Consider the following 12,742-nt stretch of genomic DNA (forward strand, 5'->3'; position numbering starts at 1 on the left):
GTGGGCGTGTGGTGCTCCATCAAGCCACCCTCCCTTTGGAAGGAATGTGACGCTGAGCCCTGTGGGCTGATGCCAGGAGGTGCAGCCTCAGAGCCGCTGCAGACGTCTGGCCCCAGGCTGGTGTCTGGGACACTTCCCTGGAAACCCAAGGGAGCGCCTGGCTCCTGGCTGGCGGTGGTAGCAGTGGGGCAGCACCCGCATCTGCTCGGCGTGAGCAAGTGTGGGCAGTCTTATTGGAGGGCGAGGCTTTGGCTCTGTGGCCAGTGTCCTCAGACGGCCTAGCCACCTGCGGGAGGCATAAGTCGTGGCCTGGAAGCCCCCAGGTAGCAGTGGTGGCCTGGCCACCCTAAACCAGCCAGCCGTGAGCAGATTCAGCCCCAAGGAGGGAGAGACCCTGGCTGGGTTCTGCTCAGGTGGCAGGGTCAGGACCCTGTAGCCTGAGGGGACACTCTCACCCATGACCGCCTGGCCCTGGGACACCTCCTTGGATGCCAGTCACTCACCCCTGCAGGTGGAGGGGACATTTTGTGAAAAGAGGCGGCCCCAGGCACATCGCACTAAAGGCATTTCTCTGTCCCCAGGAGCTTCACAGCAGCAGGCGTGGGGACCCTGGCTGCACACAGAAGGCCAGGCGTAGGCACTCCATGGGGAAGGCCCTGGGCTCAAGGCCTGGGCTCTGCCACAAGGGTGTGATGGCCCATGGTCCCTGCATGCCACTGCGTAGGGCCGCGGCCATGTCCATAGGCTGACCTTCCCACAGGGCTGCTGACCCAACAGGCTGCATTATGGCAAAGGGACCCACAGAGCCTGAGATGGGGTAGTCGGGCCGACTCCGTCTACACCAGGGAACAGTGTCTCCTGAGCCCATCCACACCGGGCGCACGCTGCGTCCCTGACCCCGTCCACACCGGGCGCACGCTGCGTCCCTGGCCCCGTCCACACCGGGCGCACGCTGCGTCCTTCAGCCCGTCCATACCGCAGACAGACAGGCTGATGGGACCTGTACCTCTTTGTGTTTAGATTCTTTCCTCAGTGACTTTTCCAGGACTCTGGCCTCGTATTCGGCCCTGGGATGGTCCTGGAAACACAGCATCGGAGAGGGGTGTTACTGCACGCCCGACCCTGCTCCCAGCCTCCGCGGGTGAGTCCACAGGAACCCATGGGCACCCCGGGGCCAGCTCACGGAGGGCTCTCACTGCGCCTGCAGCGTCCCCTGCACCCCGCCACCCCTGCCCGGGGTGAGCTGGCCCCAGGGCTGTCAGCAAGCAGACCCGGGCGCCTGGCAGAGAAAGCGCTGGAAGGAAAGGAAGGGGTTATGAGAGAGTGCTGGCGGGAGGAAGCAGAGACCAGGCCCGCACGTGGAGCTGTGAGCGGCAGGAGCTGTGAGCCCAGCCCGTCTCCCGGGGACAACCCAGTGACAAAAAGGTGCAAACCTTGACCGCCTCCTGTGGGGGGACCAGAAAAGGAAAAACAACAGAAATAGTCATGATGGCGCTGCTCCGTGGGATGTGCGGGCACACCCGTGCCATAGCCGCCCTCCTCCGGCCCTACTTCCCCCAGCACAGCTGACGGCCGCTGCCCGGCAGTCCTTTGTCCGCGCTGCCCATCATTCCTGCATCCTGAGATGGACACAGCTGCGGAAAAGGGCTGAGACAGCCTAGGGCCGCTGGGAAGCAGGTGCGGCCCCGGGTGGCCAGGATGAGGACGCCCAAACTCTAGGTGGGCTTCCACGCAGCTGGCTAAACAGCATCTCCCAGCTCTGCCCAGGAGAGACAGTGTGGGGTGGGCAGACCCTGGAGGTGGCTGGGGCAGTGCTGTGTGTGCAGGTGGCTGCTGGCCTGCCCTTGCCCTCCGATTCAGCTGGCAGTGAAGTCCTGCAGGTGCCGGCAGGCCAGGGACCACGGGGGCGGGAGGGCAGTGGGGCACACGCCCCCACACTCCCCAGCGGCCACTGCTGTCCCTCTCTTTGGAACCCGAGGTGGTCTGTGTCGGCTGTCCACCTCTCCACAAAGGCTGCGTCCCCACCCCACACAGCCCCGCCCAAGGGCAGGCAGCATCCTGGCCTGTCTATACCCCACTGGCCAAGGCTCCGAGGTCAGTGTGGCCAGCCCCAGCTGGCCTCCGAGGCCGCACCGCTGGGTGGCATGTCTGTAGGAACTTGGAGATGACCAGCACGGAGCGGTCACCCCAGCAATGAGGGCATCTGGAATCCCGGGAGGATGAATCAGCTAGTGGGTGGGGGACCCCCGGGAGCCTCTGCCAGCACGGCTCTGTGCTGTCTGGGGGAGGGCACGGGGCGGGGCGGGATGGGGTGGGCCTGGCAGGCCACTGGCACTGACCTCCTCCTCCTCGAAGCCTGTGAGGTCCCAGCGGTAATTGAGTCGCATCTGTTTCCGCTTCCAGTGCTCCATGAAGGTGGCGGCTATGCAGGGAGGGAGATGGGACTCAGCTTCGCCACGTCCCCGGCACCCCGGGATGGGTGCCTGTCACCCGATGGACTCGCCCTGTGAGCAGACTCCTGCGCTCTAAGGTGTCCGCAGCCAGGCAGGGAGGGGCAGGGACCACCTTGCTTCGTCATGTGATGGGACTGAGGCCAAGCAGAGTGGAGACGTGGGAGATGTGTCACTTGAGTCTCCCACGTGACCTCGTAAGTGTGAGGGGCTGTGTGGACTCTGGCAGGGGTGTGATGGGGGCGTGAGCCTGCCCGCTCCGAGAGCTGGGGTCCCCTGGCGCACGTGCTCAGTGTCAGCCGTTGAGCATTCCGGAAGTGAGCCCAGCTGGTGATGGGAGAGTTGATGAGATGCACAGGGGTTGGGGGTGGTAACACAGGCCTGGGGGCCACTGCAGCCACTCCCCAACCCAAGGGCATTGGGCAGTCAGGGTCCTGGGGGTGAGGGTGGAGCCATGGAGGATCGCGGGGTGATGTCCCAGTTCCTGGCTGCCTCCTGCCCTCTGCCTCTCCTCTGCACAGGTTTGATCTGGCAGAAAGCGGGACAGTAAGTGGCCTGGGTTTGCAGGTTCCATGGCACAGAGCTGAGCAGGGACCGGAGAGGGACCCGCAGCTGGTGTGGGCGGCAGGTGACAAAGGAAACATGCGGCAACAGGACCACCTTGGACAGGAAGCCGCACCACCGCGGACATGACTGGCAGAGGGCAGAGCCAACCCACGCCACGGGAGACCAGAGCTGCAGGCTCCTGCTGTCCCACGAGAGGAAAATCCCAGGACAGGAAAGGCACTCAAGCGAAACCCCCAGACAGCCCGGCTTAGGAAGCTGAGCGTTACATACACAAAGGGTGGCACACAGCTGGCCAGCAGGTGCATGCAAGAAAAAAACCCAAAAAACAAAAAACCAAAACACACTTAATGCTGCAGACATAAACAGGACCACAGTGGGATTCCACCTTAGTGTGGTGAACACAAAAAGACAAAAAAAAAAAAAAAAATTGCCGGCACATGCTGGCAAGCGCACGTTGAAAAAGGAACCGAGACGCCACCGGTGGGAGCTGGACCGTGCCTTTAGGGCAGTCACGCTGTGCCGTGAGGCCTAGCGAGGCCGTGGCCCGGGCCACACCCATAGGAAGTGACGCTGTCACATCCATGCGGCACGCCTCCACGGAGCGGAGCTGTGACAGCCGCCAGCAGAGCCCACACCAGGAGGGCCGGTTACTGCACCTGCCGAGCAGGCCTGTTCACCTGACCATCCCTCTCCTTTCTCACGCCCAGCGAGGATATGATGGCTCCCACGCCCCTTGCCAGCACTGTGCTCCATCCGCACTCACAAACTCGCAAGCAGCACACGGTGGGGCTGCGAGGGCCTTGGGTTGGCTGCAGGTGGATGGTGAGAGGTGTGGGACACCGCACGGCTTGGCGCCCATGCCTGAGCCGAGCCACTGCACTGGGCCGTCCTCTGCCGGTTCTGGGCATGCCTGCTCCACAAGGCCACAGACCCCCTACACACACACACACCCCACCACCTGGTCCCGGTGCCATGGTGGGGTTAGTGGGGGCAAAGGCCCAGGGGTAGCCAGAGGCCACGCGTGGGCTGGGTCCATGAGGGTCCTTCCCACCTGCTGTGTGGAGAGCACGGCTTTGTGGGTCCCAGCTATGCCCTGTGAGGTTCTCAGACACGGTCACCCCGAGGACACAGCACAGCTTTACCCGGTAAGCCTCAGCTGGGGAATGCCCAGACATCAGGTGCCAAGGGGTGTGGGGGTGGCACCTCCCCTGGTCCCAGGCGGAGCTCAGACTGGTGAAGCAGGGCACAGAGGCCGCCAGCCCAGGGCCACGCCCTGAGCAGCTCCCCTGGGAACGCCAGAATGCGGCTCCCTGCCAGAGGGGGTCTTAGCAGTACCCCCAGACACCCCAAACACCGGGAAGTTCTTCCCCAGCCTCTTGAGCCGGCAGGTGGCTGAACATGCCCATGACCGTGTGGTGACCCCAAGAAAGCCTCATGGGAGGCCCGCCAAGGGCAGCGGGGGGCCAGCCGGACGGCAGGTAGGTTGCCCCAGCTGCCAAGTGGCACAAGTGCAGGATGGCTCCTGGCAGTTGTGGGAGGGATGATGTGAACATGTGGCCAGGAGTCGCCGGGGAAATGAGCGGTCCCTGGGGACCACGTGGTCACTATGGCCCTGACAGTGGCAGGGCAGGCCGGGGTGGACAGCGCCGTGGAAGGGGGCGGCTTTTTCCTGACTGTGCCATGGGAGAGCGTGCAGCTGAGCCTGTGCCCCGAAGACCGGACATCTCGCTGGCTCACAGGACAGAGCCGAAGCTGGCCCGGGACAGGGACAGACTGCAGGTGTGTGGCACAGAGGCCCAGCGTAGCCAGGCCCCTCCCCTCATCCCAGGGCCTCTTCATGAGCCACGCCCTCCTGCACCCTCGGCTGGGAGCTCTCAAGGGCGGTGACGCCGGCCACATCGGGTCTTATCAGTCCCCCAGGTGCTGGGTTCGGGCCCAGATCCACGGACCCCAGGGCTTGGCAGGGACAATATCACCTTCATGTCCCGTTGGCCTCACAAGACTCCAGTGGTAGCAGTCCTATGCCGGGCATGCGCCCGTGGCCCCTCATCCCCCTCATGCGCCCATTTCACAGACAAGGAAGCTGAGGCTTAGAGTGGCCAAACGGTCACACGGGAGGTGCTCTGTGAGCCCCCAGGTGTACGTCAAGGCCCCCTGGACCACCAAGTTGACCCCGAAAAGGCAACACTGATGACCTTTCCATGGCTTGCGTGGCGTGGTCCCTTTGAGGGGCCCGCACACCCTGAGCTGGCCCCATGGTGCCTGCCAAGGACACATGGCTGCCAGGCACTGGCTGTCCGCACAGCAGCCTGGGGACAAGCCATGCCCACCCTCACAGGGACCCCTTTCCAGAGCCAGCCGCTGGGGTCCCCGGACTCCAACAAGAGAAAGGTGACTGAGCTGTGACTGGGTGGAGAGGGCCCAGCCTGGCTGCCCCACCCCGGGCCTCACCCGGCCCCTCCACCCACACCTGACCACACAGGGGCCTGAGTGTCGGCCCTCGGAAGCCGGTGTCACATGGGGTCGATCACCTGGAACTGGGACCTCGCTAGAGCTTTCCGAATCCCCCCATGGTCTGAGGGCTGGCAGAGGAGGCTGTGAGCGGCAGGGCCAGGTGCTGCCGACTGGCATGTGGCCAGTGGCCTGCTAGCTCTGCTCCCCCGGTTGCGGCCACAGGCGGCCTCCCCTGTGCCCAGAACTCGGCTCAGCAGCCTTCCACCTCTTCCAGGAAGCTCTTCCTGACTTCCCTCCCCCTAGGGGATCTGACTGTCTCCTCTTGTGCGCCGAATGGCCAAGCCTTGGAACTCAGGGCCTGGGGAAGGCTCAGCCCACTGCACGGATCCCAGATCCCCAATCCCAGCACCTGCCACTCTCTCAGGGCCTCTACCTTCTTAGAAATGGGCTCAGGGGCTGAGTTGCAGGGGTCAGCACGTGGGCTCTGAGGCGGCCGCCCCTCCCTGGGCTACCGCGCGGGGAGCCCCACTCACCCCAAAGGGCCATGAAGACCGAGAAGAAGACGGTGGCGGGGTTGTCAAAGAGGTGGCTGGCGCGGGCTGTGGCGCAGGCCGAGCTCATCTTCCAGTAGCTGCAGGTTTTGTCGCACAGCGGGCACATGGTGATGTTGTGTCTCTGGTCACACATTTCCATGCTGGAAGACAGGGACAGCGCGGGGACGGGCACCCCCTGGGGCCGCATGAGCCGACCACCCCCATCCACCTGGGCCCAGGCCACCTGCGGGGGAGGTCCCTGGGCCCCAAAGACAACGCCGGCTGGGCTGCGTGTGAGACAACTGGAGACCTGGCAGAGGAAGCAGGCCAGGCCACCAGGGTACCAGGTCCCTGTCCAGCCTTCGTGGGCTGGACACGGAGCTGGGCACTGTTCCCATGGCCGTCCCTGTCCTGGGCCTCCACCTACAACCTCACCACACTTGAGACAGGAGGCCTGTCTGCAAGGAACACGCCCAAGGGACTGGCACAGGAATAGGTGTGCCCACACCCTGGGGGCAGTGAGGTGCTGTTTTACCCAGCAGTCAGGCGCACGGGGCCGGAGCCCCTGCCGCACGGCACCAGGAGCCTCGCGATGCCCGGGGTGCCTGGCCGGACAGACAAGAGGAGCCCAGGGAGGGGCTGCACCTTCCTCGGGGGGATTGAACTGGGCCCTGCCGTTGATTTTCCCTTCTGGAAACAGAATGGAGGGGAGAGGCCAGGGTAAAGACCACCCCCTGCCCGCCCTCCAACCCTTCTCCTTCCCTGACCCAGGGCAGAGGCCTGGACGTGGCCATCGAGGGCAGCGGGAGTGGGCGTGGCCTCTCTTGCAGCATTTCTGGGCTCTGAGGGACACAGACCCAGGATCTGCTGTCAGCCTCTGGGGACAGCAGTGTGTGTGCTCGACGCCCACCAGACGCGCGGCCAAGGCCACTGCCCAGGGCGCCCTGGTTGCCCTTCCCCTCCTGTCACTGGGCCACGTCCGTTTCTTATCTTGCATTGGAAAGGCAGACGACAGAGCTGCCATGTGCTGGCTCACTGCCATGTGCTGGCTCACTGCCCAGGGGCCCACAACAGTCGGGGCAGGGCCAGGCTGAGGTCAGCAGCTCCCTCCAGTTCTCATGAGGTGGCAGAGCCCCACCTGAGGACAGGAGCCAGCACCACCACCTCCCAGCTGAAGGCGGAACTGGGACTAGAACCTGGGAACTCCAACACGCGACATGGGCGTCCCCCAGTGGCACCGTGGTACTGTGGGGATTCTAACTAGAAACCAGCAGCTGATCCCGTGGGGTTCGCAGGGGTGCTGGGTTAACTGGCCGCCCTCACTACCTTTCCTCTCTGAGATACAACAGAGGTGAAGAGTCTGTGGGGAGATGGGCCATGCCGAGCTGTGTAGGAGCCAGGTCCTACCCTGGGAGCAGGTGGGTGGAGCTCTGAAGCCACAGGGCAACCTAGCCAGGGGACCCTGGAGCCCTTGGCGGGTGGGCTCAGGTGCAGGAAGTCCCGTACCAGTGCCCGGCCTGCTGCGCCTGTCAGAACCCAGCCTTCCGCCTCTCATTTCTCCACCTTCAGCCAAAACAGTGACAGGGAGCTGGAAGGGGTAGGGTGGGGTGTACCACCTGCAGGCTGGCTCCCCTGCAGCCTTGGCTGGCTCGGGCAGCTCCCTGGGGCATGCTGCCACCTGCTGCTGCACATGGCACCAGCAGGGTGGAGACCAGGGTGGGGATGGCCCGCTCTGCCCAGGCAGCTGTAATCGGGACATGCTTTCTGGGGACAAGGCCACACAGGGGCCATGGGTGCTGAAGGGCTCCTCACCGAGGAAGGAGGGCTCCTGAGTCCAACTGAGCAGACACCTCAGCTTCGATCTGCCTTTCCCTCGGGGCTTGGGGCCCTTGCAGCCTCGAGTCACCATCAAGTCCCCCCTACCCACCTCTTCCCTCCTCTGCCCTTAGCGTGAGCTCTGGGCTCCCTACCACCTTCAGCACCAAGAGCAATGACCTCATGGCATATCAGCTAGGGCCAAAATAACCCTTCAGGGAGCCAGGCCAGATGCCCTCCGGTCAGGTCCTGGGTGGGTGGAATATTTGAGGTGTTATTCATGTATTCAAACATCGGTTAGACAGAAATTTGACCAGATAAGGTCTTTTCTGTGCTGCCGTTGTTTCTCCCCGAATCCGGGGCGCTGGCCCTGCTAACTACCCGGAACAGTGGGCGAGCTTTCCAACACTTGGCAGAGCCATCAGACAAAACCACTGAGTGATGGATGGAGGGGTTCCGTGGTGCTCACAGGACACAGAACCGAAACGCCAGGGTCAGCAGCAGGCGGCCAGCCTGGCGGCCAAGAGCCCAGCGGCTGACCCTGGAGCCACAGGCCTGGCTCCTGGCTGCATCTGGGTACAGGCCCCGAGGGAGCGGCAGCCAGGGCTGGGGACGTGGGAGACCCCGATGGAGCCCTTGGCTCCTGGCTCTCGCCAGGTTCAGCCTGGCCTTTACAGCCGTGTGGGGAGTGAACCAGCAGATGGAAGAGCACTCTCCCCGGACTGAGCTGACACAGATGTGAACTGGGACCAAGACAGACCCCTGGTGCCTTGCTTTGCCCAACATGCCCTGAGCTCTCCCGTGCTAGGACCTGGGTCCACGGTCCCCGTGAGGCAGGGCCCTGACTTCCAGCGCACCCCTTGCTCAGCCTGCAGGCCCTGGCAGGGCGACACTAGTAGTCCCGTGGGTGCTCTCAAGGCTGCAGCCCCTGGGTGGGCTGGTGCCTTCTGGGCCAGTAGGCAGTCTGCACCCTAATGAGCAGTCGCTCCCACCTTGGCTACACAAAAGGTCCATCAGCTACAGACTTCTGGGGGAGTGGCTGTGTGCAGGGGTCAGGTCAGAGGTCATGGCTGTGTGCAGGGATCAGGTGGGAGGTGACAGCTGCTGGCTGTGTGCAGGTGTCAGCTTGGAGGTGATGGCTGTGTGAAGGGGTCAGCTGGGCGGTCAGAGCTGGCTGTATGAAGGGGTCAGGTCAGAGGTCATGAGTGTGTGTAGGGATCCATTAGGCGGTCAGGGTTGGCTGTGTGCAGGGGTCTGTTGGGAGGTCAGGGCTGACTGTGTGCAGGGGTCAGCTGGGCAGTCAGGGCTGGCTGTGTGCAGGGGTCTGCTGGGAGGTCAGGGTTGGCTGTGTGCAGGGGTCTGTTGGGAGGTCAGGGCTGACTGTGTGCAGGGGTCAGGTGGGCGGTCAGGGCTGTGTGCAGGGGTCAGCTGGGCGGTCAGGGCTGGTTGTGTGCAGGGGTCAGCTGGGCGGTCAGGGCTGGCTGTGTGCAGGTGTCAGCTGGGTGGTCAGGGCTGGCTGTGTGAAGGGGTCTGTTAGGAGGTCAGGGCTGGCTGTGTGCAGAGGTCAGGTGGGTGGTCAGGGTTGGCTGTGTGCAGGGGTCAGCTGGGCGGTCAGGGCTGTGTGCAGGGGTCAGCTGGGAGGTCAGGGCTGGCTGTGTGCAGGTGTCAGCTTGGAGGTGATGGCTGTGTGCAGGGGTCAGCTGGGCGGTCAGAGCTGGCTGTATGAAGGGGTCAGGTCAGAGGTCATGAGTGTGTGTAGGGGTCCATTAGGCGGTCAGGGATGGCTGTGTGCAGGGGTCTGTTGGGAGGTCAGGGCTGACTGTGTGCAGGGGTCAGCTGGGCAGTCAGGGCTGTGTGCAGGGGTCAGCTGGGAGGTCAGGGCTGGCTGTGTGCAGGGGTCTGTTGGGAGGTCAGGGCTGACTGTGTGCAGGGGTCAGGTGGGCGGTCAGGGCTGTATGAAGGGGTCAGCTGGGAGGTCAGGGCTGTGTGCAGGGGTCAGCTGGGAGGTCAGGGCTGGCTGTGTGCAGGGGTCTGCTGGGAGGTCAGGGTTGGCTGTGTGCAGGGGTCAGCTGGGCGGTCAGGGCTGGCTGTGTGCAGGGGTCAGCTGGGAGGTCAGGGCTGGCTGTGTGCAGGGGTCAGCTGGGCGGTCAGGGCTGGCTGTGTGCAGGGGCAGGTGGGTGGTCAGGGCTGGCTGTGTGCAGGGGTCTGTGGAAGGCTAAGCTGTGACAGACTCCAGGGCGGGCCCCAGGACGGCTCAGGTTGGGGCCAGGGTGTGTCCTACCTGGGGACATTCTGGTCCACGGTGGCGCATCCGTACAGGAAGACGATGACTCCCACCACGGAGGCGGGGATGAGCATCTGGGTGTAGACGCCTAGCCAGGCGAAATACAGGCCAATCTTCTCCCCGAAGTACTTCCTACACCGTGGGGCCGGAGGCGTTGTCACCACAGCACCGCCCACAGGACGGCCCACACCCAGCGACGACCCACCATGGTGGGGCCCTGCGCTCCCCGTTTAAGAGGCAGAGGGCACGGGCAGGTGTGGGGTGCCCTCTCCCCATGTTGCCTGCACCTGCCCCCTTTGCCCATGGTGTCTAGTGAGGTGGATGATCATCCATCCTGATGGGCACAGACAGACCTGCCTTGGGGGCTCTGGCTCCACCCCAAGTCCCAGAACCAGAAGTTACTGTGGCATACAGGTGCTACCCTCCCAAATCATTGTGAGCATGTTGGCTGCAAGGCGGTTCAGGCAAGCTTCCACGGGCAAACGCCGGCCACAGGGGGGGATGGTCTGTGGCCATGCCAGTGAAATAGCTCTTCTCTCTTTCCCTCCTGTATGTCCATCTGCATGGGCATCTGGCCACAGTGACCGTGAGCAAGGGGCTTCACGCCACGCTGGCTCAGGCTGCCCAGGTCTCCCACACAAGCTTCTCAATTCAGACAGGTGCCGACATCTCCGAGTGGGTCACCAGGCCTGCCCGGGCCCCGCTTACCTGACTAGGTCAATGGGCTGGTACTTGTAGAAGACCCTGTAGCTTGCCCACTCTTCATACAGCAGCTGTAAGAGGAGATGGGGGTAGGGGGTGGGTAAGGGGTAGCACCCACAGGTGGTGGCACAGCCTAGCCACCACACCACACCACACCACACCTCGGACTCCTTTGTCCACTCACTCACTCGCAGGACACACACGGGGACAGCGGCCATGGGCAGGCAGCGGCCACGCCGAGGCGGCAGCAGCCATGGAGAGCTGCTTCTAGCCATGACAGCACACTCACTTCTCCCAGTCCGTCTAGAAGTGACCAGGAGTGGCCTGATGCCACCGGCCTGTCCCATTCAGACACTTGGTTGTTTCTAGTCAAATCATTCTGTTTAAAAATTAATTCGCTTGAGGACCCAGAGCGGTGGCCTATCAGCTACAGTCCTCGCCTTGAACGCGCCAGGGTCTCATATGGACACCAGTTCTAATCCTGGCTGCCCTGCTTCCCATCCAGCTCCCTGCTTGTGGCCTGGGAAAGCAGTCAAGGACGGCCCAAAGCCTTGGGACTCTGCACCTGTGTGGGAGACCCGGAAGCGCTCCTGGCTCCTGGCTTTGGATCAGCGCAGCTCCAGCTGTTGCGGTCACTTGGGGAGTGAATCATTGGACAGAAGATCTTCTCTCTCTCTCCTCCTCTCTCTCTCTATATATGACTTTGCAATAAAAATAGAATAAAATCTGTAAAAACGTGATTTGCTTGAAAGGCACAGTTAGAGAGAGAGAGCTCGCCCACCAGCTGGTTCACTTCCCAACCTGACCACCAAAGCCAGGACTGAGACCAACTCCATGTGCGTGCAGGGGCTGCGGCACTGGGGCCACCCTCCACTGCGTTCCCAGGCCACAGCAGGGAGCTGGGACTCAACCCGGCGCCCTATGCCATGCCAGCACTGCAGGCAGAAGAGGGTCATCAACTCATTTTTTATAGCAATGCAGAACTAGCAGGATTTTGAGCAGAGAAACACCGATGGACAGAAGAATAAAAAATAAACACAACAACAAAAACACAACCTCACAGGCTGCAGGACAGCCTGAGGGCCACCTCCTGTGGTGGGCTGTTTGGGCACAGCGCACACCCACACTCGGAGGGGCAGTGCCCCCAGGGCCTTGGGCAGGGACCATGGTGGCCAAACGGCAGCAGCAGCCTTGGTGGACACGCAGCAGTGTGCTCAGGATGAGGCTGTGTGGGACCTGCTGGTGTGAAAGCCACTTCCCTTCGCTCCAGGACCCCCTCCCTAGCTGCAGGCTTTGCCATGCCCACACCCCACATGGGCCCTGGTTCGTGTCCCGGCTGCTCTACTTCCCATCCAGCTTCCTGCTGATACACCTGGGCAGGCAGCAGAGAGTGGCCCAACCCGCTTCGTCCCGTGTATCCACAGGAGACCCAGCGCAGCCATGTGGGGAGTGACTCAGTGGATGCAAGATCTCTCTGCTATTCTGCCTTTCAACGAAGCGGATCATTCTTTACATAGATACGATGCTGACCTAAGCCCCCAGCAGCTGGCAGAGCGGCCTGAGCACACACTGGTCCTGTCCTGGCTGATGGGAGGGTTACCTGCATACACAGCCTCCTTCCAGAAAAATCTTTGAAAACCCATAAAAGGTTCGTTGGGCATGGGCACGCAGAGCAGGGATGGTGGGATGCTGCGTAGCAAGGTGGGCGGGGGGCGGGGCCTAGGGTAGACTTGGGTGGGGCCTAGGGTGGGGTGGGCTGGGGCAGGGCTTTCCTGGCTGCAGTGAGGGGAAGCTGGAGCGGAGGTCCAGGAGTTGCAGCCCTGTGCAGTGTACGTGTGTGTGCGTGTGTGTGTGTGTGTGTGAGAGAGCCCTGGTGCCTAGTCTGACCAGTGACCCATGCTGCCCCTCCCCAGGAGGCCGAGGGCACCACAATGACC

General features: G+C 63.1%; 1 protein-coding gene across 6 annotated transcripts in view; it reads right to left on the minus strand.

Moving 5' to 3' along the window:
• The window catches only part of ANO1 (anoctamin 1), a 103,189-nt gene that overhangs the window by 18,203 nt on the left and 72,244 nt on the right, over positions 1 to 12,742 (minus strand). For all 6 annotated transcript variants that reach the window (XM_058662696.1, XM_058662697.1, XM_058662698.1 and 3 more), the window contains 6 exons: positions 10,812 to 10,876; positions 10,101 to 10,235; positions 6,005 to 6,165; positions 2,340 to 2,422; positions 1,434 to 1,445; positions 1,007 to 1,078 (listed from right to left, as the gene is read on the minus strand). In XM_058662696.1, coding sequence (XP_058518679.1) covers positions 1,007 to 1,078; positions 1,434 to 1,445; positions 2,340 to 2,422; positions 6,005 to 6,165; positions 10,101 to 10,235; positions 10,812 to 10,876 — 528 coding nt within the window. The remainder of the gene's footprint in view (positions 1 to 1,006; positions 1,079 to 1,433; positions 1,446 to 2,339; positions 2,423 to 6,004; positions 6,166 to 10,100; positions 10,236 to 10,811; positions 10,877 to 12,742) is intronic.

Source organism: Ochotona princeps, chromosome 4 (genome assembly GCF_030435755.1).
Source record: "Ochotona princeps isolate mOchPri1 chromosome 4, mOchPri1.hap1, whole genome shotgun sequence".
Lineage (NCBI taxonomy): Eukaryota > Metazoa > Chordata > Mammalia > Lagomorpha > Ochotonidae > Ochotona > Ochotona princeps.